The sequence below is a fragment of the Drosophila grimshawi genome, unplaced genomic scaffold, assembly GCF_018153295.1.
Source record: "Drosophila grimshawi isolate 15287-2541.00 unplaced genomic scaffold, ASM1815329v1 contig_311, whole genome shotgun sequence".
Lineage (NCBI taxonomy): Eukaryota > Metazoa > Arthropoda > Insecta > Diptera > Drosophilidae > Drosophila > Drosophila grimshawi.
The window spans coordinates 23,210,726-23,235,627 of record NW_025063098.1 but is presented as its reverse complement, the minus strand read 5'-3'; the positions used below and the strand labels follow the sequence as shown (position 1 = coordinate 23,235,627).

General features: G+C 39.5%; 6 protein-coding genes and 1 long non-coding RNA gene across 7 annotated transcripts; 3 read left to right on the top strand and 4 right to left on the bottom strand.

Moving 5' to 3' along the window:
• Positions 1 to 306: 306 nt before the first annotated feature.
• On the bottom strand, positions 307 to 3,351 carry LOC116805824 (muscle M-line assembly protein unc-89-like). Its single transcript, XM_032740381.2, has 2 exons — positions 1,291 to 3,351; positions 307 to 1,234 (listed from the first exon to the last, which is right to left on the bottom strand). Exons 1-2 carry the CDS (start codon positions 3,311 to 3,313, stop codon positions 630 to 632), a joined length of 2,628 nt encoding a protein of 875 aa, XP_032596272.1. The 5' UTR covers positions 3,314 to 3,351; the 3' UTR covers positions 307 to 629.
• Positions 3,352 to 3,355: 4 nt separating this feature from the next.
• On the top strand, positions 3,356 to 4,595 carry LOC116805825. The gene is made up of 2 exons (XR_004365413.2): positions 3,356 to 4,377; positions 4,437 to 4,595. It is a non-coding gene; the product is annotated as an uncharacterized LOC116805825 (long non-coding RNA).
• A 612-nt stretch (positions 4,596 to 5,207) lies between these two features.
• On the bottom strand, positions 5,208 to 6,830 carry LOC6568406 (sorbitol dehydrogenase). Its single transcript, XM_001994683.3, has 6 exons — positions 6,683 to 6,830; positions 6,552 to 6,585; positions 6,013 to 6,482; positions 5,730 to 5,948; positions 5,553 to 5,674; positions 5,208 to 5,491 (listed from the first exon to the last, which is right to left on the bottom strand). The coding sequence occupies exons 1-6, from the start codon at positions 6,734 to 6,736 to the stop codon at positions 5,308 to 5,310; spliced, it is 1,083 nt and encodes a 360-aa protein (XP_001994719.1). The 5' UTR covers positions 6,737 to 6,830; the 3' UTR covers positions 5,208 to 5,307.
• A 1,645-nt stretch (positions 6,831 to 8,475) lies between these two features.
• Positions 8,476 to 9,181, top strand: LOC6568407. The gene is made up of 2 exons (XM_001994684.3): positions 8,476 to 8,599; positions 8,667 to 9,181. The coding sequence occupies exons 1-2, from the start codon at positions 8,546 to 8,548 to the stop codon at positions 9,084 to 9,086; spliced, it is 474 nt and encodes a 157-aa protein (XP_001994720.3). The 5' UTR covers positions 8,476 to 8,545; the 3' UTR covers positions 9,087 to 9,181.
• Positions 9,182 to 11,286: 2,105 nt separating this feature from the next.
• LOC116805835 lies at positions 11,287 to 12,138 on the top strand. Its single transcript, XM_032740554.1, has 3 exons — positions 11,287 to 11,292; positions 11,608 to 11,672; positions 11,738 to 12,138. The coding sequence occupies exons 2-3, from the start codon at positions 11,628 to 11,630 to the stop codon at positions 12,059 to 12,061; spliced, it is 369 nt and encodes a 122-aa protein (XP_032596445.1). The 5' UTR covers positions 11,287 to 11,292; positions 11,608 to 11,627; the 3' UTR covers positions 12,062 to 12,138.
• Positions 12,139 to 12,828: 690 nt separating this feature from the next.
• On the bottom strand, positions 12,829 to 15,098 carry LOC6568408 (opsin Rh2). Its single transcript, XM_001994685.3, has 6 exons — positions 14,935 to 15,098; positions 13,831 to 14,469; positions 13,665 to 13,775; positions 13,434 to 13,600; positions 13,344 to 13,377; positions 12,829 to 13,171 (listed from the first exon to the last, which is right to left on the bottom strand). The coding sequence occupies exons 1-6, from the start codon at positions 15,040 to 15,042 to the stop codon at positions 13,079 to 13,081; spliced, it is 1,152 nt and encodes a 383-aa protein (XP_001994721.1). The 5' UTR covers positions 15,043 to 15,098; the 3' UTR covers positions 12,829 to 13,078.
• Positions 15,099 to 15,157: 59 nt separating this feature from the next.
• Positions 15,158 to 16,277, bottom strand: LOC6568409 (low molecular weight phosphotyrosine protein phosphatase). Its single transcript, XM_001994686.3, has 4 exons — positions 16,194 to 16,277; positions 15,952 to 16,133; positions 15,723 to 15,890; positions 15,158 to 15,634 (listed from the first exon to the last, which is right to left on the bottom strand). The coding sequence occupies exons 1-4, from the start codon at positions 16,225 to 16,227 to the stop codon at positions 15,314 to 15,316; spliced, it is 705 nt and encodes a 234-aa protein (XP_001994722.1). The 5' UTR covers positions 16,228 to 16,277; the 3' UTR covers positions 15,158 to 15,313.
• Positions 16,278 to 24,902: the final 8,625 nt, after the last annotated feature.

The following is a 24,902-nucleotide window of genomic DNA, read 5'->3' as shown; positions in this document are numbered from 1 at the left end:
TAAAGAATATAATTCCCAAATTTGTTAGAAATTTTATATTGATGACACGTATTTAAGTTAGTGCTGACCTACGAGGTCTTATCATAGAACACTCTTAGTATATACATGTATAACTATCATTTGCATTTATATAGTAAAATAATATTAATATAGTTGCGTTTGTTCAGCTTGGTATGACGTCGGTTGCCCAGTAATTATACAATTATAATGTGGTGCACTGTTATTATAATTATCTATTTTGATTGGTGGCATCTTCTATAACTTTACAAAATCCTACCGTTTAGTAATATCCCTATTTGTACTTACACAGAATCTGGCACAATTGACGACTGGTGAAACTTTTCTTGCCTTAATCATAAGTCCCTTCCGAGCACTTTTGATTTTTAATTCGTTTTCTTGGCTTTTCTTTCTTCCTTGCACTTCTTGGAATTATATCTCAGAATTTTAGCACAGTTATCAACAGCAGCCAAGTTAACAATATGATTCCCAGATTTTGTCATATCCACACTGATCGGTTTATCAGGCTTACTAATTGACATACTATTTACAAACTCCTTAATTTGATCATCAAATCGCAAGTGTAACACTTTATCACCAGCAATGATCCCATAATCTCCGAGCTTAGTACTTTATTCCTTATGATTGGCTTCTGCATCTGGTTCTCGCTTTTCCAAATTCGGCGATAAAGAGTAGGTGGTCATGCTTCTATGACCCCTAAAAAAATTGTAGAGATAGTCGAGGAGCGTGGATGGTTTTCGGATTACTTCTTTACGTACAGAAGAAGTGGCTTGCTTTTTCAAGTGAATTTCATTTTCTTTTGTCTTAAATGTTGGTGCTTTTGTTTTTTCTGGATAACTTGTCAGCCGCGTTTGATCTTCCCTCTCTGATGTGGAAATTCTATTGTTATGAGATTTTAAATCACCTTGAAATTTCGATTCGGCCGATTTTCGTGCCGCCTGTTTTAATTCAATAGGTTTTCTCGCTGGATTTCTCTTTGCCTTTTTAGATTTAATTTCCTTTTCACTCGATTTGTCCTTCTTTTTGATCATTAAACTCTTTTTCTTCGTATATTCTTGATTGTATTTTGTCTTCGGCGTTTCATTTTCATAACGGGATTCACACTCTGAAGAAGAACTATAAAGATCACCAGGAGTTAAATTACTTTCAGATTTGATTTTTATTTCAGCCGAATTATCCTTCACTTTGAAAGCCTTGCCCGATGGACTAGATAATTCTGTTGAATTGATACTTTATATTAAAAATCTATTTGGAAATTGTTATTAAATTTACCTGATCGATCTACATTCGTTTTGAGATCGAAACTAATCTGGGTCTGAGGAGTGCCATCGATCTCATTTTTAGTATGAGATGTAGAAGATTTTTTGCCATCAGAGCTAGCCAGTAATGTAGGCCTTTTGACATCGGAACTAATCTGCGCGTCAGGTGTGCCATTGGTCTCACCCTTAATATGAGATGTAGAAGATTTCTTTTCATCAGAGGTAGCCAGTAATGTAGGCGTTTTGACATTGGAACCGATCTGGGGCTCAGAAGGGCCACCGGTCTCAACTTCCATATGAGATGTTGAAGATTTCTTTTCATCAGAGTTATCCAACAACTGAGGTGTTTTGAGATCGGAAGCAATCTGGGCCTCAGGAGTACCATCGGTCACAATTGCATTATTAGATGTAGAGGATTTCTTTTTATCAGACCTACCCGGTAATGTAGGTTTTACATGGATACCGGCTTTGTTAAAATATTTATACTCTTCAGATTTTAATAAGGATGCTTTATTAAAAGTCATAGACATCAACAGATCTTCAGATATTGATGCTGTTGCACTTGCTGTTGGTGACTGGCTACTTGATGCATGTTCGATCAGGGTGACTTTAGCACTGCTCTTGTCGCTATTTACTTCCGTGACTTCTTGTTCCAGAAGCGATTTAATCGAGCCCCTTAAAGGTGGTTGAGTTGTTATATTGTTTGCACTTTCTAACCAAATCGATGGCTTTTCAACTCGGAACACTTCTGATTTCCTATCATCTTCACCATTTTCTAACCAAGACTTTATGGATATTTTGCCATATTTGCCAATGGCGTCCGAACTAAGAACTTTGTCTGAGGCTTGGGAAGATTCGTCAATTACCCTCGATACAACCTTTATTGTATTAACATCATGTTTTTTATCAGCTTCGATCAAAGATCTTATTTCTTCAACTACAGAGCCAACAGTATTTTGATTTAATTCGTTTTTTTGAGCTTTAACAGTTTCAATTGCAGCACTTTTGTTCTCTGAGTGATGCTGAGAGTGCGTAGGCTTAGAGGACACTTCCTCAACTTTATTTGAATTACGTAAGATCATTGCTTCCAAAGCTTTACTAAATCTTTCAGTGTCAAAATGGGCAGCACTAACTTCAGATTGGTCTTGCATTAGTTTGCTTTTGTCCCAGAAGCTTTTATTATCTGTTAAGTCGTTGATTTCCGTTGCTTTATTTGCTTTTATACTCTGTATATCGTTTTTGCTTTGCTTTCGCCTAACCACAAAGAGTTCTTTTGGATCGCTCAATTCATTTTCTACTTGCGACGGAATTGTATATACAACTTTAGCTTGATCGGAATGTGACTGTTTCTTATCTTGACTCCAAAAATATTGCTTGGTTTCAGCTTTCACCTGTGTTGCGGGCGATATTTTTAAGTGAGTTGTTTTAGGAACCTTTTTGAATGCATCCTGTGTGGGGTGGGAAGATTCTACTGTTGCGCTATCAGCTTTATCGGTAGGAGACTTAATAGGTGACTTTAAGTTTCGAGTGCTTTCAGATATATTTGGTGAGTCTTGATCAACGTTGCTTTTTGAATCATTGTTATCACTTTGACTCTCAACTGGCTTTGATACAGCGTCTTTCAATGCAACAAATGCCTTAACTCTGTTTTCCAAAGACAATTCATTTGATTTGACCCTACTAGGGTTAATATCTTCAACTTGAGATTGTGTTGGCACTTGTCTAGCTTCCAGCTTAATATTGCTTTCTTCAAGATGTGCGCTCTTATTATCGGTTGCATCATTAGCATTTTCTTTGTATCTCATGTTATAAATTTCCTTAAAAGTTTTGAATGCATTAGACTCGCTATCTGTGGCCTTTTGTTGACCTGCTTTTGTGGAAGCAGTGTTATTCGCATTCTTTATTATTTGCTCCAATCGCTTCTTGATCTCGTCTCCATCGTGAAAATTTCGTACCATTACAGGAAGTGTGCGATAGCCAGCATTCCTGATTGACAAATATGTGTAAGCACTTTGCGGGAAACGCCAATAGAGCATATTAATAATGTGTTTCAGTTTTGTTAGCCCAAAGATCAAACGCTGAAAGTAAACAAATATAATGTCTAATGAAATTTTGGAAAAATCTAAATTGTGTACCAAATCAATAGATGTATTATAAGTTTGCACACTATGTATTAGGAGTCAATGAATTATGATACAAGGATTGCTGTAATATTTAGTTAACAATTTGACAGGCGATTTCTCAAAGGCCATTTGAGTATCTTTAATGCCAAAATGATGCTTGACAAGACACTATACAGAAACCCTAACGGTTGCGGCCTAGTTTGAGTGGCGGACTAAGTGCAGAGATGATGCATAATATGGATAAGGGGATTCTATGGCATGAAGTGGTTTATTGTGGTTTATTTCTCTTCTAATCTAGTTGGCACTGGAATATTTGCCTACAGTCCAGTCTACGTACTACAATTCAATTCAGTTGCCACAACAATTTGTACAAACACATACATTTTTGACTCACTTAAATATTTAATAAAAAAAAAAGTATTCTAAGCGCGTTGATTATTAAGTGATTTAAAAATGGCCGATTCAACACCCTATAAATTAGATAACATGCTTTTGGCTGTGTCTGTTTCGATCAACTTATGTGTGTACTTTGTCGTATATGCAATGTATTCCCAGATAGATCTCGCTTCGGCCATATTTTTGTTATCCACTCTCGTGATTCTTGAAGACGTCCGTATACACTATGTAGATGTCAAAGAAGATACTGATAAGTTCCTAACTGTCCTTGTGGTATTCTGCATATGCAGCCAAGGATTGATGCTTGGTGTATGGACTCCAATTTGGAATCTGTGTGAAAGGCTTCACTTGTACTTTGTGTCAACGGAATATGCAGAAGACATCTTAAATAACAATACTGGAATGTATATGTTTATCAGAAACATATTCTTGTACCTTTTTAAATTGAGCACAGCGCTTTTAATATCTTTCGATATTTTTCGAGGTCACCTGAACCTTAATAAAACGGAATCGGAACGTGTGGGTAACAGCGCTGCTAGGCGATATCGAAGGCATTGAGGATTAAACATGTTGATTAATGTGTAAGTGAGATTCATTGAAACCCAATAATGATATATATATTAAAGTATGCATTTTTCAGACTGCTCAACTGTTCATACATAATTAAAGCTCTTCAAATATAGGATAGATTAGTGACATCGAATTCGTTAGATATGTGGCTATCGGTTAAATTACATAACATACCTCAATCATACTCTTTATTCTGATGAATTAAATCTTCAAATGTTTTAAACTTGAACAACTATGTATTTTTTAATATCGCAACAATTTCTTATTAGTTTTGGCGACTGAACAATCAATATTGAGATTTTCGTCTTGGTGAGTTAGTAACCCAAGTAAATCTGTTTTCTTGTTAGAATTATTATATTATGGATCAACTGATTATGGAGCAACTGATTATGGAGCAACTGATTATAATCAATATAAAACTGACTGTAAATTAAAAAATACAAACAACGTAAGGGGCTCGTATTTAGATTAGCTTGTGGTGTTAGCGGTGCTAATTTAAGTCAACATAGCTGTATTTTGTGTTATCAACTCACATACGTATATAGTGTAAGTATGCACTAAATTTAGTAGATGTTGTTCACCTCGGTATGACATTGTGCAGTGATAATGTGTTGCTCTATTATTATAATTATATTTTTTTGTACAGTAGTACCTTTATCAGTGTTAATCAAATCGCTAATACAATGGGCTTACCTTACTTACTATGAAAGTAGTCCTATGAATTTACAGAAATTAACCCAGGATTTTTGCTTGTTGGCATGCTGGGTACAACAGGAGAGACTAGCAAATTTATAATATTGAGCACTTGTGCATTTGACATACAATATAAATTCAGATAACATTCCGAATGTTTAGTAACTTTAATAGACTGTTTTGCTTGTGCACATCAAATTACATTGTTTTTGATTTATAAAAAAAAGATGAGCTATGTTAATAAAAAGTTAAAATTTGATAGGATTGTTGGCATTCCTGGCTTGTACGTGTATCATAACTTTGATTGCACCGTCCAGACCATCGCGAGATGTTTCAAATGCCTTCTGGGTCTCCGTAATATCGAAATGATGCGTGACAAGGCGCTTTACATTTACCCTGCCGGAAGCAACCAACGCCAGCGCCGCAGAATAGCTAAAAAGATACAGAAATCAGTTAGCTACAAACTGAAGACAACCTAAAAGATGCAACTTACTCATTACAATAACGAAATATACCGCGTATGTCTACCTCACGAGCTAATGCATTGAACAGAGGAAGATTCATTTCTGCGGGACCCATGCCCACGATGACAACGACTCCACCAGAACGCGTAGCCTGCGATATCAAAGATTATCATATCATAGGTTTCAAATTTAACAGTAGTTCTTACAAAGATCGATAGACGAGTGCTGCTCTCCGCTCCACAACAGTCAATTGAAATATCAGGCTGCGCGCTCATTGTTTTGCGCACACGTTCCAAAGTTTGTTCAGAGGTCTCATCACGCTTTAAGAGAAGCGTATGTGTGGCACCCAGTTCTTTGGCCACATCCAGACGCTGTTGCACTAAATCCGTAATTAAAATCTCAGTGGCACCCATTGATTGCGCAACCTTAAAGCATTGAATAAAAGTTTACTAGATATACGATATGGTCAAGATTTAGATTAATACTTACGAGAAGAGAAACCAATCCAATTGGTCCTGCACCCAGGATAAGCACCTTTGAGCCTAAGGTCACTCCGGCACGCTTACAGGCATGCACACCCACCGACAGCGGCTCCAATAGAGCACCCTCCTCCATGCTGACATGATCGGGTAACTTGAAGCAAAAGTCCGCTGCATGTTTGTAATACCTCGTCAGATTGCCATCATAGGGTGGCGTTGCACAGAAAGCCATATCTGGACAGAGATTGTAACTGCCCTGCTTGCAGTGATCACATTTGTAGCACGGCACACCCGGCTCGATGGCGACTCGATCGCCTACAACCAGATTCTTAACCTTGCTGCCCACTTTGGCCACAACACCAGCACTTTCGTGGCCAATCACCATGGGCTTGGTAACCACAAAATGACCAATGCGACCCTTTGTCAAATAATGCACATCTGATCCGCAAATACCAACGCTATCCATCGCAATAAGAACCTCTGTGCAGCAGAATTTGTGTATATATTAAAGAGTTATTGTAGATATTCTTATCCACTTTTAAGACTTACCCTCATCGGATATCTCCGGAATTGGACGTTGCTCCTACAGATTCATGTGTACATAGAATGACGCATGAAATAAATTTGACTTTTAGCTTGATTCTGCTTCCATTTTTTTTTTATTTTTTGTTTTGGCTTACCAAACGCAGGTCATTAATGCCATGTAAAACAGCTGTCAGGTTATCTTTTGCCATTTTCGATTACTCGACTTGAGGATGGAACTGTACTAAGTTGAATTTAACTTTCCTATAGCAAACAATCCGCACGCTTCGAACGCTGATTTGCAACTGATTCCATGTGCTCAATAAAAAGTTGCTCACTGTGCTGTCTATAAGCAAATTGTCTCTGCTCATGAATAAATATCTATATGCATAGATAGACACATAAGTGGGAAGATCTACGAGCATTTGTGCAATCTATTAAATTTGCCTCCTCTTTAGTAGATTGTTTATAGTATACGCACAATAACAATTAAGGTTTTTCGCTTTATTTCTTATCATCGTCTTTGAAATCAGCTGTTCATTTCGCTTGTTTACACTTCTTAAGTGTATGTGTGGATGCGAGGGGCGAAAACCGGCATCTCCATTGTCATGTCAAGGTCACCACGCAGATAAAAAAATGCGTTCGCAAAAATACCATAATTTTTTTTTTTTTTAAATCAGCTATCGAAATTGTTAATAGCGAAATTTCTAAAGTCGGTACTCAGTAAAGAAAAAATAAAATCCACATGAAAGTCATGGCGTTGCCACTCGCTCAATTTGTGTGGATTGTATGAACAGCTGTTTGAGATTGTTTGAGCGCGCAGTTTGAAGGGAGCTGGAATTTCTGCTTGCCCACATTATTTTCATGAGTAGCAGATACAATAACAGTTTAGATAATTTCCTTATGTATCTAAATATAATAATCTAATGTATTAATTGTTAAAGATGCTTAAATTAAATATTAAACATTTAAAATTTAATAAACTTGCTACGAACACGCACTTTTAAAATTATATGCGAGCTTTCAAAGCATTAGTTATATTAGATTAGAATTGAATAAATAAATTTGCCACATATTCTTGATCTGCATCATCATCCGAGCTCGTCCATCTTCACCGTGCCAATAGTAGTTCTTTCTTGTCTTGTTTTTCATTAAATCATAATGATTTTTGGTTTATCACCACAAATATGTAAGTGTGAATAGCACAAATTAAAACGGCAATAATAACAAAGTATTTATTTTGCATAAGTTAAATAAATACTGAGCATGTTGTTTTTATTCAGTATATATTTGATGTAATTTCCAATATAAAAAAATATGTATGCTTACTGTTTGTCAGCAGAGCACAAGCTTTGTTTTTACCAACAAAAATTTCGAAATTCTTTATTTATTTAATGAGTTCTGTGAATTTTGCAGTATTTACGCAATCGCTAATTGGTTATTTTTTAAACCAATGTAAACGAACTGTTGTTGACATTTTGGCGTTGAAAATTTGAACAGTGAGAGATGAAAATGGCACTTTTAAAATTATTTGACCCTAAAAAAAACTTTATTTTGGTATTTATCTAAAAGCCTTAATGTTGTATATTTTTTTTATTGCAAAATTTAAAACAAACTTTACATTTGAAAATGATCTCTTTTCAAGTGTGAGTTATCACGTATTGTTAATATTTGAATATTTCATTCAGATGACAAATAATTAAAAAGAAAACAATGGGAATTCATTGAAAAAACAGACCTGTGGTCTTTGGATGAGTCAGCAGCTTTTGCCAACTGCTCTTATTTATCGTAGAAGATAAGCCCGATAGAGGGGATTAAGCGACTACATTTTATAAAATAAACATACAAGCATGTAAATCAATTCAATTGCCAGAGCAAAACACAGCAAGCTGATAACAATAGGCAATTTTGTGTTCTTATGTGTATAAAAAGCCATTCCAATGTCTGACCAGATATTAGTCTCTTTGAAACTACTACGACTGAGATTCACTCAGAAGAAAACGACATCGAATCGCTTTAAAATGAAATTCGCAATTGTTTTGCTCGTCGCCAGCATTGCCTGCATTAATGCCCAGGTAACAATAAAATTAATCTTGTGATCTGTAGAATTGTTTTTTTTTGGCTAAATCAATTGCATTGCAGGCCTTTGGTCCTTTTGCCGGCGGTAATCCCTTCGCTGCAGCATATAATCCGTATTTGAATGGAGTTTTCGGTGGAGGCGCTGCAGGACTCGCAGGACCCTCAGGTGCTGCCGCCCCAGCTCTTCCATCATCATCCTTTGGCGGCTTCTCTGTCTCCGTCTTCTTTCAGTCCGTGGTGCTGCAAAAGGAGGCCGACCGTCAGCTCAACCAGGTGAACTTTCCTGCCGACTTGGCCGACCGTATCCAGACCGTGCTTGACAATTCCCAGGTGGGCTTTGCCAACTGCGACACTGCCACTTTGCCATGGATGCAAATCCGCTGCGTCAAGCCCGCAGTGACCGCTGCCAAGGACCAGCTGAAGGCCATCGATGACGAATGGAAGGCACGTCAGGCGGCGTCCACAGCGGCATCAACTGTCTAAGATGAGCTTCCCAATTTGAACACCCAATGAAACACTAAGTGCAATACACCAACATAGATTCGATATGCTTAAATAAACATTTTGAAAGCACCTTAGCTTCAAGTGGATACGAATATTGGGGTGGGGTTCGATGGCATCCTTGACCTGAGCCAGGACACGCTTTGATGTGGCTCAGTTTGGTCAAGCGTTTTGCATAGCTGTACTATATTAAATTTGCTGCTTTTACGAAATTTAGCATAGCCTCCACCGTATACGTTTTAGGGGAATTGGCTGCAAATATTTTGTTGTCCCTCCCAAAAACACGACATCAGGCAGCTTAGTTCACAACTGTCCTCGGCAAGGCCAAGCAAAAAACTTGACGCATTTTTGCCAAATATTTGAATTCCTTCACTTTATTTGCTCGCCTTTCCGGCATTTCTTTGTCATTCACGCCCCACCCTCGCCCCCTTAATGCTTTATACTCTCTGTGCGAGTACACATTGTGTAAATTGTTGGGAACGCCGCTGGCGACAGACAGCCCTTTTATACATTCATCATTTTTGCCTTGGCTATGTCCTGCCAAAAAGTGTTTTCGGCGCATGATTTTGGACGCATTTCAACTCAAAGTGCTACTCTGTGGTTGTGTCGAAGCCCCAATGTTGATTTATGTGGCCAATGCAGTTTCAATTATCATTGTCCTGGTCATCGTCATAGTCATCGTCCTAGTCGTCTGTCCTCTCAATACATCCTTCTCCTCTGTGTGGCAGCTCAGAATTTGATTTGATGCCATGTCTGTCGACAGGAAAATTAAATTTTCAAACACACGTAGAAACAGAGAGAGAGAAAAAGAGAAAGAGAGAGAGAGAGAGAGAGAGAGCGAACCGGTAGCATTAAGGGGATTAAATGGTTTGGCTTAACGAGCCAAAGATTTGCCGCAAATGACCAAAACCAAGGTCCATGGAGGATTGAGCCAAATGACGCATACGCCTCGTTGACGTTCCAAATGCGACTAAGCACATTCAAATTCAAATTCAAATTCAAATATGTAATTAAATGTAAATTTTGAAACAGCCGCTGGCCATATCAGCGAAGCACTTGCTTCCCACACACACACACACACACACACACACACACACATACACACATAAACGCGCACATACAGAGCACGATGACAAGGCGAATTACAAGGATTAGGGCAAGTGCAAAGTTTTGTCACTTAATTGAAATATTTGCCCCAAGATTGAAACTTGCGTTCCGTTGTTTGTGTCATTACAAATACAACAAATATGCCAGTGTCTAAGAGTGTGTGTGTGTGCGTGTGGCATGAACTTTACTAAGGTTTCTGGTACTACCAACCACGCCCATTTCCGACCAGCTCCCCCGTATTTCTGCTAATGCAAAAGTTGCCGCATTTCCAGTGCTGAAGAGAGAAGTGGACAAAATAAAACCAGGCCGCACTTGGCAGCCTTCTGCCAAATATATGCTAAAATGTTAAACAAAGCAAAAGAAAAAGAAGAAAGAGCTGGTTTTCTGATGCCGAAGACTTAATACCCTAAGTAGATAAGTACTTCATTTGTATTTGCATTTTAGCAATACCAATATAATATTCTACGTTGCTCTTATTACTCCAGTTTCGATCAATGTAAACAATAATATTATCATCGTATAATGATAAGAATAATTAAATCTATTATAGATTTTAGACGTTCATACATATTGATACATATCTATGTCATAAAACCACAAACTCAAAATCGCGCTGATTGTGCATCAATTCACTCAATTCGGCATTGGTATTTTTAGCCTGCAGCAAACGATTTTTGATGTTTTCAAAATAGACACACTTTCTTGCATAGTGACAGACATGCGGCTGTTTCTATTAATAGCCATCCAAAATGTACGGATATGCTTCGTTTCGTGAGTGAAAAATTTAAAATGCTACCAGCGAGAGTATAGAAAGCTGGAGAGAGAACAGGGACCATGCGCCGCCTGTAAGCGCATGTATGTAAATTGGTTTGGGCTTGTGGATTTGTATGCAGGAGTTGCGCTCCAAAAAGCAGGCAACAACAGTTTTTGCGGCTTGGGCATGTCAGGCTTTGTTAACTGCGAGTGTGGGTGTGGCTTGTATGGGCGTGTTGTCGTTTTGGTCAAAATGAATTTAGCCATAATGGAGCAGCAGTCCAATGCGAGTTGACGAGTGACTCACATCCGGTTTTCGCTACTCGGCGTATGTTATTTTCTCACCTGTTATCAAAGCTGTTATATTTGCTAAAGCTTAGCGCTAAATTTATACTCGATTTGCCACTTGTAGTTCCCCACCGACACGTAGTCATATCTTAACAAAAAAAAAACAAAACAAATTATAAGAATAAACTCACTTAACACGGTTATGTAAAGCGGCTATAAAAATGTAATTGGGTTAAAGCCGCTAACAATGTCACAACTTTATCTTTGTTGAACTATCTATAGAATATGAGATAAGATATACTGCTAAATAGATGCTTTCTCTATGTCTCTGTCGATAAATTGTCCACACATTTAGTTATCAAACGCTGCCAGAGAATGTCTCCTTCTATGCTGCTCGTGATCTCAGTTTTGGTGTGTCTGGTAAGAATTCGAGTTTAATTGGATAACCATCTATTACAAGGGTTTTTTTTTTGTTGTTATTGCAGCATGTGCTGGCGTTCGGCCAAGAAGGATCCATTGAGAAGTTCCTGGAGCGCTCTCAACAAGCGGAGCAAGCTGTGAGTCTGGCACTCGAGAAAAAATTGCCACCGAGTTCAGAGGCTCGCCGGGAGGGGGCAGAGATATTAGCTACATTGAATCAAGGCCTAAAAACGTGTGACCAGCAACTGCGAAGCAACGGGTTAGTTGGCTTAGATGCTTATAATACATGCGTTAGCTCCCTTCAGGGACTGGCTATGGCCTCAATAGGCGAATTGGCTGGACAGCATTGGGCCAAATCTGGAGCATCACGCCCCACACTGTTCTGGTAGGAATGCAGATTACAATAATATAACTAGTAATTGAAGCAGCTACATAAATAAATGCTCAATCGAGGTGATGGTCATAATGCTGTAGTACTCTTTCATTTATTTAGCTTAGCGTCATCAAAATATTCAAGATACATCATGTTGCCACGATAACAAAGAAACAAAGAAGGAGAAGAACCCATCGAGTCGAGAGACGCCTTTAGAATCAGCATTTTGGTGGCAGCATCTGATGAAGTTTTTGGCCAAATTGCTGACGGGCAAAAATTTAGCATTGCTCCTTGCTTTGTTGTATTCTAATTAGACGCTTTGAGTGTGCGCCACTCTGGGTGTGTATGTGTTTGTGTAGGTGTGTGTGTGTGTGTGTGTGTGTGTATGCTGCTTTTGCTCATTAGAGCCAATGTGCGGGATGTTTGGGGGAAAGAGGCGTCGCCGTGTGGCGCATATAACTGAGTAATTATCATCATTAAACACAAGGCGAAGCAGTCAAAGCAAATAGCGACATTAACGCTGTGGAAGTGGAAATGGGTGCCAAGGCAGATGAAAAAAGCAAGGCAAGTTGAACAACCGGATATGGGATCAAGAACAGACTTTTTCAAGTTTTAAGTGAAAGTTTGTGTGGGTGACGCAATTGTTTCAGCCTTAACGCGTTCCGTTCATTTAACACGAAAATAAATCTTTGAAATGAACCGATCAACTCGAACGAAAAACTCCTTTTGATAAATAAACATTATTACTTTTTCTAATACCAGATTTACCAGACTTAGAAGTTCTTCGTTGCATACATATATATATATTTTTTTTGTACATTTTTGCATCATTTACAGATAGTTGCATTTGGTTTATTTTTCAATAATAATAACAATCTTTTTTTTATATTACCTGACTCACTTTAATTTTCGGTTGGAAATAGATATATTTTTTAAATTTTTGCATCATTTACGGATAAGTTGGTTTGGTTTTCTTTTATCTCTTATTTTTGTGCCCTTTTTGGGCAATTGCCTTAATTATTTATTTATTTGCCTAGGCTTTTGAATCCTCCGCCGTGGTTTCTGTATCTGAAGGGGGTGCATCTGGCTTGGGCTCATCAGTATTGCCGATAACACACAGTGGGCACTATAAATAAGAAAGGTTTCCGAAAATTGTATAAGATATATATATATATATATATATATATATATATATATATGACTCAGAATTTAGATAATCATGATTCTTAGTTTTTTAAAAGGCCAATTTTTTAAATTCTTTGGTATTTTTTCTTTCGAGTGTATATAATGACAGATACCTTCTCCTTAAGCACGAGACGATACTTGGGATGGCTAAAGAAAAATGAGATATATTAACAATATTTTAAGTAGCAGTGTTGAGCACTTACCTTATGCCATAGACAATGGGATTGTAGACAGCGCTGGTCTTGGCGAATGTGGCGCCCCAAATGGTTGTCAACGGCGTCAGACCGTCGATCTTGAACAAACCAAAGTAACAGATGACCAGATACGGAGTCCAGGCCATAAACCAAAGCGATATAGTTGTCAGAGCCACCTAAAAGGTAAATAAAAAAACATTCTACAATTGTTAACTTAATAAACAGATTATATGATTTAACCTTGGCTAGCTTGCCCTCAGCACTCTTATCACAGTCCTCGGAGCTGCGCAACGATTTGACATTCATCTTCTTGGCCTGTTCTCGCATCGCCTTCTCGTGAGCAGCAACGGCCTATGAATTATGGTTTTAGTTGCATAGCAAACATTGATTAATGATTGCAGCTTACAGCAATTATGTACCAGTACGAGAAACAGATTAGAAATAGTGGCACATAGTAAACGAAAATCGAATAAGTTATCAGATAGGAACGTGGATTCCATTGCCTTGTCATGTAGTCAATGCTGCATGCGGTCAAATTACCCTCGGGGACATAACTGCTCCAGCCGATTAGCGGCATGATTGTCCAAAATGTTGCCATCAGCCAAATGAACAGAATCTTCATGATAGCCAGCTTAATTGTCATCGGCGTTCCATTAATGCCCTTCACAATGACATTGTAACGGTCGAAGGCGATCATGCACATCGACCAAATCGATACACAGCCAAACATTGAGCCACACACGGCATAAATGTCGCACCACAATGGCCCCAAAATCCATGTTTGATAGTAAAAATTAATCAACATTATCGGGGATTGTGAGGCCATCATGCAGAAGTCAGAGAACGCGAGATTCAAAACGAGGAGATTGGCAGGAGTGCGCAAAGATTTGGTGCCTCCAAAAATGTAGACAACTACACCATTGCCACAGCAGGAGATGATTAGGATAATAAAGGTGAACATGCCCAAAATGTTGCTCATTGTTGGATCCATGGGCGCGAAACGGCTCCAATATGGATTGACAAGGCTCGCCATGTCCGGCAGCACCTGTGAATGGTTTAATAAACAAAAGTGAATCATCTTGCTTTAAAAAATTTAAGTTAAAAAATAATGGTGATAATTAATTGTAGTTCTTTTTTTTTTGAATTGTTTTAATTACCGTACCAAACAAACATAATAAATAAATTAAATTAAATAAATAACTGAAGAATTTATCTGCATATTTTGAACCAAATATTTTTGTAAGTCGATTGCAGAGATTATTGTGAAATTATTGTGAAATTGTATGCATAAAATTGCAATTTCTATAAGAAAAGCTGGATAAGCTTGCATGCTCGATGAATCGTTGATATTTATGAAAATAAATTTTATTCATTTTGTTTTATTTTAATTGAAGGGAAATCATTTAAATATCAAGCGCCCAAATAATGAACATATAATTTCTGAAATGCCAATAATATGCGTACACTGCAATATTTTAGCAAGTTTTCCAATTATTCAACTCAAACTCACATTGTCCAGCACGGAGCCATTACCGCCCGCCTGGGCCTCGAATCGCGGCCCAAGTTGAGTGCCAAACATGGCAACCGCGATTGTCTCTGGCATCAAACTGTGCACCATGCTCAGTTCTAACTGTTTGCGATTTGGAGGCACACATTAAGAGACCCGGGCCAATAGAGCTGGCTAATAGTTGACAGTGACTTTTATATAGGCAAATATTTGAGCCAATTAAGCGTAGATCAATAAAATATGCAAAACTATGAACAAAATCTGACAATTGTCAGATTAAAGTCAGCTTTGGTTTTTCTTTTTATTAACAAAACTTGTGCAATAGGGCTATTATTTGTACTCGTCTTTCAATGTCGTATTACCATTTGTGTTTTGCGTCTATTTAGAGCTTTGCCAAGAATTTCTGGCCACACTTTTGGCAGAGCTTTTTCTGATGTGACTTAGGCACCGAACATAATGAACATGAAATGTTGAAGGAGCTCCTTGAGGGAAACTGTTTCTTGCATTCGATATTTAAAGACTCGGGACTCTCACTGGAGTCCACAGTTTGTGTTTGGCTCATCATTTGATATTTACGCTCATCTTCGTCATCGGAGCTGGGCAAATGATACTGCACAATTTTTACTTGCTGATCGATGATGAGCTTCTTGCAACACTCCTTGATGTGATAGTAGGCATTCCGAAAGGATTTCATCTTATGTGCCTAGATGGTAATATGCAAACAAATATATTATATTTATTTTATTTATTTATTTATATATACTATGTACATCATGTGTGCGCTTACTTACCGGCGTTAGACTGATGAGCGACTTGCCATTCGGCCCGAAAGAGTCAAGCATGAGCACCTGGGAGGATCTGTCGACGTGATTGGCATCCATCCAGACGAGCAACTCCTTGTGTACGTGCATGTTCATGGTTATGATGTAATCAAAGTAGTAAAAATCCTGAATCGACAACTGCCAAAAGGAATACGCTCATTTAGAGAAAACCTTGTGTGTACCCAACGTGCATATTTACCAGCCGGCAAAAGTGATCTGAGCGCAGTCCGTGCTCTCGCAAAACGCGCAGGCATTGTGCATTTGGTCGTCTTCCGATGTTCCAGGTGCGTAATGCGGCACTATCGACCTCCCAGTACAGACTGGTCTTCACCATTAGATTCTGCATGATGGTCTCCGCCATCGGGGAGCTGCAAGAGTTGCCTGCAGCGGAAGAGGTCAATGATTGACATACTTTTGTTTATTCAGCAGAGGGATACTCACCCATGCACACGAAAAGTAGTTTCTTAAATGACATTGTTCTTGGAACTGGGAATTTGGCTCTCGTGTAATGAGTTTACTTTTAAGTAAGTATTATGTACGTATGTCAAATATTCCGATTTTTTTGTATACTGAATTTTTTTAGTTGAAATGCTACTGAGTCGACTTTCAATTCGTGCTGCATTAGGCGTATCACTGGTGTTGCCACCAGTTTCAAATTAACACAAATGACCCATGTCCCAGATAATGTAGAACAAGACTCTAACTGCGACCCCCAGACACCCAGAGCCGCCTCGTGAACTCTGCTCTGTTCGGTGCAAGCATTCCTCTCGCACCAAATTGTACACTCCATTTTCTATGATATCCATTGTCGTAGCCAAGTTTGAGTTTGTGTGTGGTTGTGTGTGTGTGTGTGTGTGTGTCACCAAAGTGTGAGTAAGTATGTGTAAGTGCACTTCTCTGCCTGTTGCTGTCCGCCTCACTGGTTGCCCTCTGGACCATCTACAACTTCATTCCGTCCCAGCAAAAAGCGCACAGTGTGCCAGATTATATTTGAGAGGTTTCTATTGAGATATAAATTTGGTGACTGTGTAGAGTTTGTGTAGAGTTAGTCTTTTGTTACATTCACATCTATTGGCCGATGTAACATAAATATTTGTGGTGCATTTTATTTTTTTGGAAATTTAAAAAGAGATTTATTTTATTTATCTGGTAATTGTTAATGTTGAAATGTTTAATGTTTAAATAATTAACAAACTAAGTTTGAAACAGATAAATCGTACTAACTGATTCGTGTCAATCTTTAGGTTTGAGTGACAATATAGAGTTGAAAGTTCAACCAATTGCTGAAAATTCGAATTAAACAACAGTTCTGAATTAAATTCATTTTGAATTAACCTTTTGAATTTATACTTAGTTGGTTCAATAACATTTGATATTGATTATCAGGCGGCAACATTTTATAATTTAAAGGCACTGTGCGAGTAGGAGAATTAGTTGCAAGTCGTTGTCTGTTGACTTGGCAAACGTTTGTTCCCCGTCCACTTGCCTCACCCATTCGTGTTGCAGTGTGGCAAAGTCAAAGGCATTAAAAATATTAGACTGACAGGTGGGCGACTCTTGCCACAAGGAGTGTCACCTTCCAGCGTGATGTCCGCCCCGCGACGTGAGGCGACTTCCAAATTGGCTCCCAGAGGGCGGTGGACGGATAACCGTCGGGTTCACCGCACTGGACCTATGCCGTGACCCAAATATGCAAATGTACAGCTCTGTAGTTTATCCCCCTGCGCTGATATTATAGTGATATACTCTGCCGGGCTATGTATGCATTTAAAGGTGCTAACTGAATTTGTGTGCACACCAACTATGCAATGGACTTTGATTCCTCTTTGTTATTTTTATGCAAACAGGCTATTATTAAGAGACTGTCTGATTGCCAACATTTTCCGAATGTTTCCCCCTTTAAAAACGGCAAAAAAAAAAAACAGGAACTTTTCAACTTACTGCGGCTGGAAACTGAATCCCGGCTGGTTGCTCCCCTTTGCCAATATCCAATTGCAATTGCATTGAACGGCTAAATTGAAAACTGCAAAGCATATTTCACTTATCACTTTTCACACAAAACACAACCAGGAACAAAGCGGAAAGTCCGACAGAGAGAGAGAGAGAGAGAGGGTGCTTCGGTCACAGCGGATGAATACAAAACGAATGAAATGAAATTGTAAAAAGTAAAACATTGCAACAACAACAACATCACCAATTGCTGTCTGGCTGCCCAGGCAATACAATAATAGTGGCTGTGTGTGAGGGTGTGAGTCGATTATTGGATAGGTAAGAGGAATTCTTTGAGTGTGGCACGACATTGTTGTTTTAATTAAAACCAAACCGAGAGTTGTTGGCCCCACCAGAAATGGAAACAAAAAATGAAATATTCCAAAGTGAGCACCCAGTAGAATCCGGTATATAGACAGAAAGAAAATTGTTGAATATTTAGAGCACAAAAATGACTGAACACAGGAGCAAGCCCAGTCACCAGACAACCAGAAATCTGAAACTGATAGAGTGCGCCTTTGTGATTGTGTGTGTGATTGTTTATTTGTGCGAACAATCGTAACCCAAGTGCTGTGGCTATTTAATTCGACTCACACACAATCACACACACATTCACATCCACACTCAGACACACCAACACTCAGCCAAACACAAGCCAAAGTAAAGCCAGACAGTGATAAAGCAGAAGTTGGCATAAAGTCGTAACTAATGGCAATTTAAATTAAGCAAACAGCACAATTAAAGTGAAAGTATAAATCAACCAAAAATTTTAAAATAAACAGAAATAAAAGGGAAGCCTGGCTGACAACGTGTGTTTTGCTGTTGTTGATTTTGTTGTTGTTGCACTTTGTTGACCGCAAATGCAATTTACAGCGCAACAATCAGTGGCAAAAGCAAAAAGCAGCAACGCCAAAGAAGAAACTAACATAAACACAAAAAATGTTGCTCTTGTTTCTGCTGCTGCAGTTGTTGTAGTTGTTTTTGTTGCAGCTGTTGTTCCCGTTGTTCTGCAAAACACCAACAACAACTGTTTTGTCATCAGCAATAAAAAGCAGCACTGCCAGTGACTGCATTAACTGACCAGTCCGAGTGGCCGCGGGGCATTGGGCGTGGTGTGCAGGTCCAGCATGGGGTTGTGGCATTGGCCTCAATTGTGTTGAATGCATCATAGCTCTGACCAAAACACACACACGCACAAACACACACACACAAACACTCACAGATTTGTACACAATATAAGAGGCAATGGCAGCCACTGCGAAAAATGGGTAAAGTGGGTTGCCGGGATGTGCTTGGAGTGCGACGCTGCTGATTGAGGTTCATCGAATTTGTGGGTTTGCGTTCCAAATTAAATTTCCCAGAGGCGTGTGCACGTCTGTGTTTGTGTGTAAATCAGGCAACCCTAGTTGAAGCCATTGCTCCCTTACACTATTCGACATCTGCTTTTGAGTGCAGCATATTATGCAATTCTTGTACTTCTAAATAAATCCCAGTGCAACGCATTTATTTGTGTTCGCCCAAGTCTAATAAATAAATTAAAATGCATATGCTGTATTGCGTTGCGAACAGGAATTGAGTTAGTGTCCCTTGCCCCAGGATACACTCATAAATATTTATGATCTCACTTGCACTTGTGGGAATCGGTTGCCAGTTGACAGAGTTGGTCAGCCGGTAGGCCCAGAGTAGAGCTGTCGCTTTATGTGCGTTAAGCTCCATGATTGAATTGGCCATCTCCGACACAGGCGCTGACGCCTGGTCTGACACCTGGGTCCCCTTGTTGGCAAATACAAACCGTTATTGGCTCGGTGTTGGTAGTTCGTGTCAGTTGAAGTGATAGCAGGAAATAAATGAGCCTGTTTTGTTGGCTTGTCATTTAGCTCAACTGAATTGTGCTGCCAACTCTTTAGATTCGCATCATTAATGAATCATCAGCAAGACAAAATAAATGCAAATTTTAAACAAAAAATTAAGAAGTTGAGCGCTTACGCTTACTCTATCATTAACTGATTCAAATCTCCAAGCTTATAACTATACATTATTAAAGACCATTTTATAGGAATTTACTTTAGAACCAATTAACTGTCTGATGTTAATATTTTTCTTTGATTGATCGGTTCTTTGATTAATTGATTTAATTGCTTTAACTTTATAACTAACTTTAACTTTAAAACCTGATTCTATAATATTGTAACCCGATCCGAATTGTTCCAGTTAAGTTATATATGTATATAGAAGAAATTTAGTAAGATTTGAGAAAGGTGCGCCCATGAGCTATAATAAATAAGAGTATAACAAGCAGTAGGTCATTTAAAAGCATTGGCTGGCCTGTTCATCAATATCGCTAACATTGACTTGACCTGCTGAGATTGCGAGGCCGACTGCGATTTGCCTTGGCCGATAATGCCGCACGTAACGGCAATTCGGTAAATGATGATGCAATGAATGCTGCAGAGGTATGTGGTGGAGAATGGACTGGCTATTGAGCGGAAGATGAAGGCACAGCTGGGGCACGTTCCAGACGGTAGTCAATCGTCTGCAACATCTCGTTGCTGACTCCTTTCCGGGGCAGCCAGCTCGTAAGTCATTTAACATTTTGAGGTATTTAATGAGCCAAAAAGTTTTTGCCGCACATAAATTAAAAGTCCGACGGGTCCTCCAAAAAAACTGACCCGGACAGTCATGGGCCAGTTTGCGGGCCAGGTGTTAGCTGACCAATCCACTGGCTACCGCTCGCTCGAACGACAAGCCAATGGCTCTATTAGCATGCCCATTAAAATTAGACAAATGGTTGCCATTGGCTCTGCCGTTGCCGTTGCCGTTGCTGTTGCCGTTTCGCATATCCGCAAATTTTGGCCATGCTGCAGATTTATGGGCCACTGAGTGGCGAATGCAGGCTTTTGTGGATCGGTCAGATTCCGTTCGAGAACTGGCCTTGATTTTGGTTTGCTTTGGCTTCGCTTCTTTTGGCACAATCATATGTGCCACTTGAGAAATGCCATTTGTTATGATAAATGATTATGTTGTCAGCTGCCCGTTGCCTGGTGCCCATTGGCATTTTAAACACAAACGGGATTCGTTTGTGAAGGTCAGCGAAAGGCATTAGAGAGTAATTGGCAAGAGCGCTGCTTTTTGGCTTTTGCTTTAAGCCATCTTGGGCAAGTCCCTAGCTTTAAACTTTCCATTCATCGATACTTTTATTTTGGCTATTGAAGTGAGTGTGAAAGAGTGTGTGATGCGATTGAATTTGTTGTGCCTTGTACTCTACGTATTTTGTGAGTGTGCGTGTGTTTGGTGTAAGCCTCTTCTATTTGGCAAACCTTTTGCCAAATTTAACCCTTCACTTCATTAAACGTATTTTCCAATCCTTTGGGGTGCACAAATCACTTTGCCGCAGATACTCACAAAAGCCAAATCTAAGGCGTTCCGTGGGTGGGGCCATAGAATTTTGACAAGCAGCCAAACAAAAGCCTAATCGTGCAGCTGCTGCTGCTGCTGCTGCTGCTGCTGCTGCTGCTGCTTCTTCTACCTTCTCTGGTTTGGGCCACACCTTCCCAATTGTTGAGGAGCTGCCGCCTTTTGGCTGTAATCCATCAAGCGGCTTCGGTTCAGAATTCGGGCCACTGTCACTACAACAACGGCAACAATAGTCAGCAGCAGGCAGCAGCATGAGTAAACAGGAGCTAAGCAGAAAGCCTAACCGTAGGCAGCAAATTGTTTTCCACTCTTTGGCTGTTGTCATGCCATTCCTGTTGTTGTCTGTTGTTATTCCTGCTTGTTTTTTCTTCCTACTCCTCTGCTCTTGTTATTGTTCCCCACATTGTTGTTCTTGTTGTTGTTTTTGTTGTTATATTAAGCATTTAAGCAGTTAGCCGGTTGGTCGGAGATGGATCGTCTCGTTTTGTGGAGTCTATAAGTCATTCCAGTTGACATTTCATATTTTTTCTTGTCTGCCCTTTTGTGCCAAAGGAATGTTGGAGATGTGACAAATTAGAGTCCAAAGTCAATGCCGGTTTAAGGGTGCTTCCGCTGCTGCTGCCGCTGCTGCTACTATTGCTAGTTGAAGTTCTTCTTTAATTAGTTGTTGTTGTTGTTGTTGTTGCTGCTGCGGACAGCTTGCGTCTGGCCAAAATGCAAGTGGCCCGGAGACAGCTAGCGAGTGTCGCTGACATGGTCAAAAGTATGGCCTAATGGATGTACTTTTTATTTGACTGACAGCCTGGCATTGACCCTCCAATTCTCTTGTCAGGCGATAGAAAAAGTTTAATATAAAATGTTTTTAACGGATAGAGTAGTGACAGCAATATAATTACTTAAATAGAGAGAGATAGAGAGCGAAAGAGAGACAGACATTTGACATTTTACAGGGTAAGTAGATGTTTGTTTGTGTGTCAGTCTGTTTTAGCGCGCTGATCTCAGAGACCGGTTCCTAGAATGCGATGAACTCAATGAAGGATTTTTATGTTATTGGGCATACTCTGCAAACGGGTAAAAGGGGTATCATATAATTGTCTCAAGGTATGTAAGAGGTGCCATAAGAAACAGTATCAACCATCGAGCCGCTCTAGAGACTCCAAGTACTCGTATAATACACATGGATCATGATTATTTCATTTCAGTCAGTTTGCTAATATCGATAAATATCGACTACCGAAAGCAATAAAGCCACAATTATTAAGATATGGCTTTCTAATTGGACACTTTAACATTATTCAATTGTAAAAATGCATATCAGCATTCTGAACAAAAAGCCTTGCATTACAATAACTTTGTCAAAAGTTGAACATTAAAATAATAGCACATCATTATTCGGAAACATAACTTTGTTAAAACTAAACCGATTTCTATAAGCAATCTTTTCATCGTCATCAAAAATGGGCTAAGACGATATCATGAAGCTGTCGAAATGCATATCCCGCGCTGATCTCCGGGTGCAAGTTGAAAGTTTCACAAATGATTCCATTCTGTAACTACAGCTGTTAGTGTCCTACCACGTGCATCAAATTCAATAGGACACGCACATGACGTGGCCACAAACTTTGTTATTTGTGCGAGACAGGCACCTCGAACATCGTTTGTATGTTGGTCCTGTTCATAGTGAAGGTCTCTGGCAGATCTGCAGTTGGAATAGGGGCAACAGCAGATGGTAAACTTTTTTGTAGTTTTCGAAACTTGCAACTTTTCTCATTTGTGCGTGTGCATTTGTAAGTTGCTGTCTACTGTCTACTTTCTGTTGTCTACTGGTTGCACTGCTGCAGTTGCACTTTTGCAAATGATGTCCAACTATACCAACTCGACTGCTTGCTGGCCATGCACGGGACAAGCACGAAACTAATCCGCAACATGATGACAAGAAAATTGAATTCTTGCAACTGTCAAATTGAATCTGCCTTTTAGCCCTCCTGCTGAAACATAAAATCAGGGATTCAACTTTTTGGTAAAGCTACTGCCGCCGTTTCCCCATCCACACAACGTCGACTATTTGTTTCAGCAGGATTTGAGGAAATTTGACAACGCCGAGCGGCAAAGGCTAAACGAACAGTGTGGCCTTCGTGCGACGTTTATAGTAAACACTTTTTTTTGTTCCGTTTTATTTTTTCCGCTTAAGTGTTTTCTGTTGCCAGCTTCGACATTTTGCCGTTGAACATTTTTACTTATTGACTTCGCTTTTGACAGTGTCAAGCCCGACAGTGGTGGCAGACAGGGGCTGCAGATGCAGTGGCAGCAACATCGAAGGGCTCACGATAATGACAGACTTCATCGATTACGCGATTATCGCAATGTCACTTTAGAATTTTCGTAAATTTTCCTCATTTGAGTGGGCCAAAAGCTTTTAGCGAGCATTTTAGCAGTGCCACGACCCTCTCCCTTGTCGGTTCCCTAGAATTCTCGTTGGACCGCGCACTGCGCATTTTGTGGATGAAATCGCTGCGCTCCAAGTGTAATTTCACTTAAGCTCTTTAGCAAACAGCACCGCCCTGCCCCATCCACAGAGTCTTTTCCCTGTATTTATTTATTTTTTATTTTTTTGTATCGATATAAGCGTTCTGCCCTCGGATCGCAACTCACATGTGTCGCAGGCAAAAAGCCAATTGAAATGTGCTTAGCTGATTGGCGTTAAAAGGCTTTTGCTGCCATAATGCAGTATCGTTCCAAATTTGTAGTCAACTCAAGAAGCATTTTAATTGTCATAAGTTTGACAGGCAACGACGGGTGAAATTGTTTTTATTTACATGGTAATGGCAAAACGAAATCAACTGAAATTATATAGTCACTGCTTCCTACCTGGGCTCCCAAACGACAGGTTGTGCCATATTACCTACTTACAATAAAGACTCGGGCATATGTGTGTTCTATGGAAATTCGTCTGTTCAACAAAAAGCAAATGCAGTTTTCCAGATTGCGGAGCTGTAATTTATGTTCTACTTATTTTTGCTGTGTGCGCAGGTAAACAATAAAATAACGAGTCGTCTGCAAAGCAAATTGCATAAGAGAATACGACAAATGCGCTGAAAAGGATAAGAACAACAACATATATAACTACGACAAATACATGTATGCAAACATATTTCTATTCCCGTCCACCCTAACACAGAACCCAACAGATACTACCGTAGCCCAACCGCTTCCCATTCTCCGACCCTTTCGTAGTCTATGCACGTGCCAAAGGCACACAGGCAAATGTCTTACGCTTCCCTGGGCTGCCTAACAAACATGCGACACGGCAACGCAGCGACTGAGTCAGCTAACAAGACAGCCAGCAGCAAGTTGGGTGGCTGCCCAGATGGGTGGCAAGTGGTACTAACTGTCTCGAGCAGTTGCACTGAGCTCACGCCACCTGGCCAGAACCATGTCAAATTTTGTCCTGCATATTTGTGCTCCAGGCCAACTCTATGTATTAATGTTGCTGCTGTGCTTTTTCTTTGCTTTTGTTGCTGTTGTTGCTGTTGCTGTTGTTGTTGTTGTGCTCTAAGCAGGCAATGCAAACTAGACAAATACATAAGCGTTCGCTTTACATTTCAAATAGGTGGCCCTGTATGCTTGTTAGTTATCCGCTCAATATTTAAAGTGATTTGGCTCCATAATCCCAGCAGCAATAAAATCAGCTTTTCCCAAAAAAATATGCTGCATGAAGCAGCAAATGCAGTTTTTGTGCACTGCCTA

Coding starts and splice junctions, on each gene's coding strand:
- LOC6568409 (XM_001994686.3), bottom strand. CDS start 16,227: ATGTCATTTAAGAAACTACTTTTCGTGTGCATGG. Junction 16,134..16,193: donor ACTACTTTTCGTGTGCATGG/GTGAGTATCCCT, acceptor CTTCCGCTGCAG/GCAACTCTTGCAGCTCCCCG. Junction 15,635..15,722: donor CGCTCATCAGTCTAACGCCG/GTAAGTAAGCGC, acceptor ATTACCATCTAG/GCACATAAGATGAAATCCTT.
- LOC116805835 (XM_032740554.1), top strand. CDS start 11,628: ATGTCTCCTTCTATGCTGCTCGTGATCTCAGTTTTGGTGTGTCTG. Junction 11,673..11,737: donor TCTCAGTTTTGGTGTGTCTG/GTAAGAATTCGA, acceptor TTGTTATTGCAG/CATGTGCTGGCGTTCGGCCA.
- LOC116805824 (XM_032740381.2), bottom strand. CDS start 3,313: ATGCTCTATTGGCGTTTCCCGCAAAGTGCTTACACATATTTGTCAATC. Junction 1,235..1,290: donor AACGAATGTAGATCGATCAG/GTAAATTTAATA, acceptor TCAATTCAACAG/AATTATCTAGTCCATCGGGC.
- LOC6568408 (XM_001994685.3), bottom strand. CDS start 15,042: ATGGTGCACAGTTTGATGCCAGAGACAATCGCGGTTGCCATGTTTGGC. Junction 13,776..13,830: donor CGTACTGGTACATAATTGCT/GTAAGCTGCAAT, acceptor CATAATTCATAG/GCCGTTGCTGCTCACGAGAA. Junction 13,378..13,433: donor CCCATTGTCTATGGCATAAG/GTAAGTGCTCAA, acceptor ATTTTTCTTTAG/CCATCCCAAGTATCGTCTCG.
- LOC6568407 (XM_001994684.3), top strand. CDS start 8,546: ATGAAATTCGCAATTGTTTTGCTCGTCGCCAGCATTGCCTGCATTAAT. Junction 8,600..8,666: donor TTGCCTGCATTAATGCCCAG/GTAACAATAAAA, acceptor ATTGCATTGCAG/GCCTTTGGTCCTTTTGCCGG.
- LOC6568406 (XM_001994683.3), bottom strand. CDS start 6,736: ATGGCAAAAGATAACCTGACAGCTGTTTTACATGGCATTAATGACCTG. Junction 6,586..6,682: donor GCATTAATGACCTGCGTTTG/GTAAGCCAAAAC, acceptor ATGAATCTGTAG/GAGCAACGTCCAATTCCGGA. Junction 5,949..6,012: donor TTGGATTGGTTTCTCTTCTC/GTAAGTATTAAT, acceptor CAATGCTTTAAG/GTTGCGCAATCAATGGGTGC.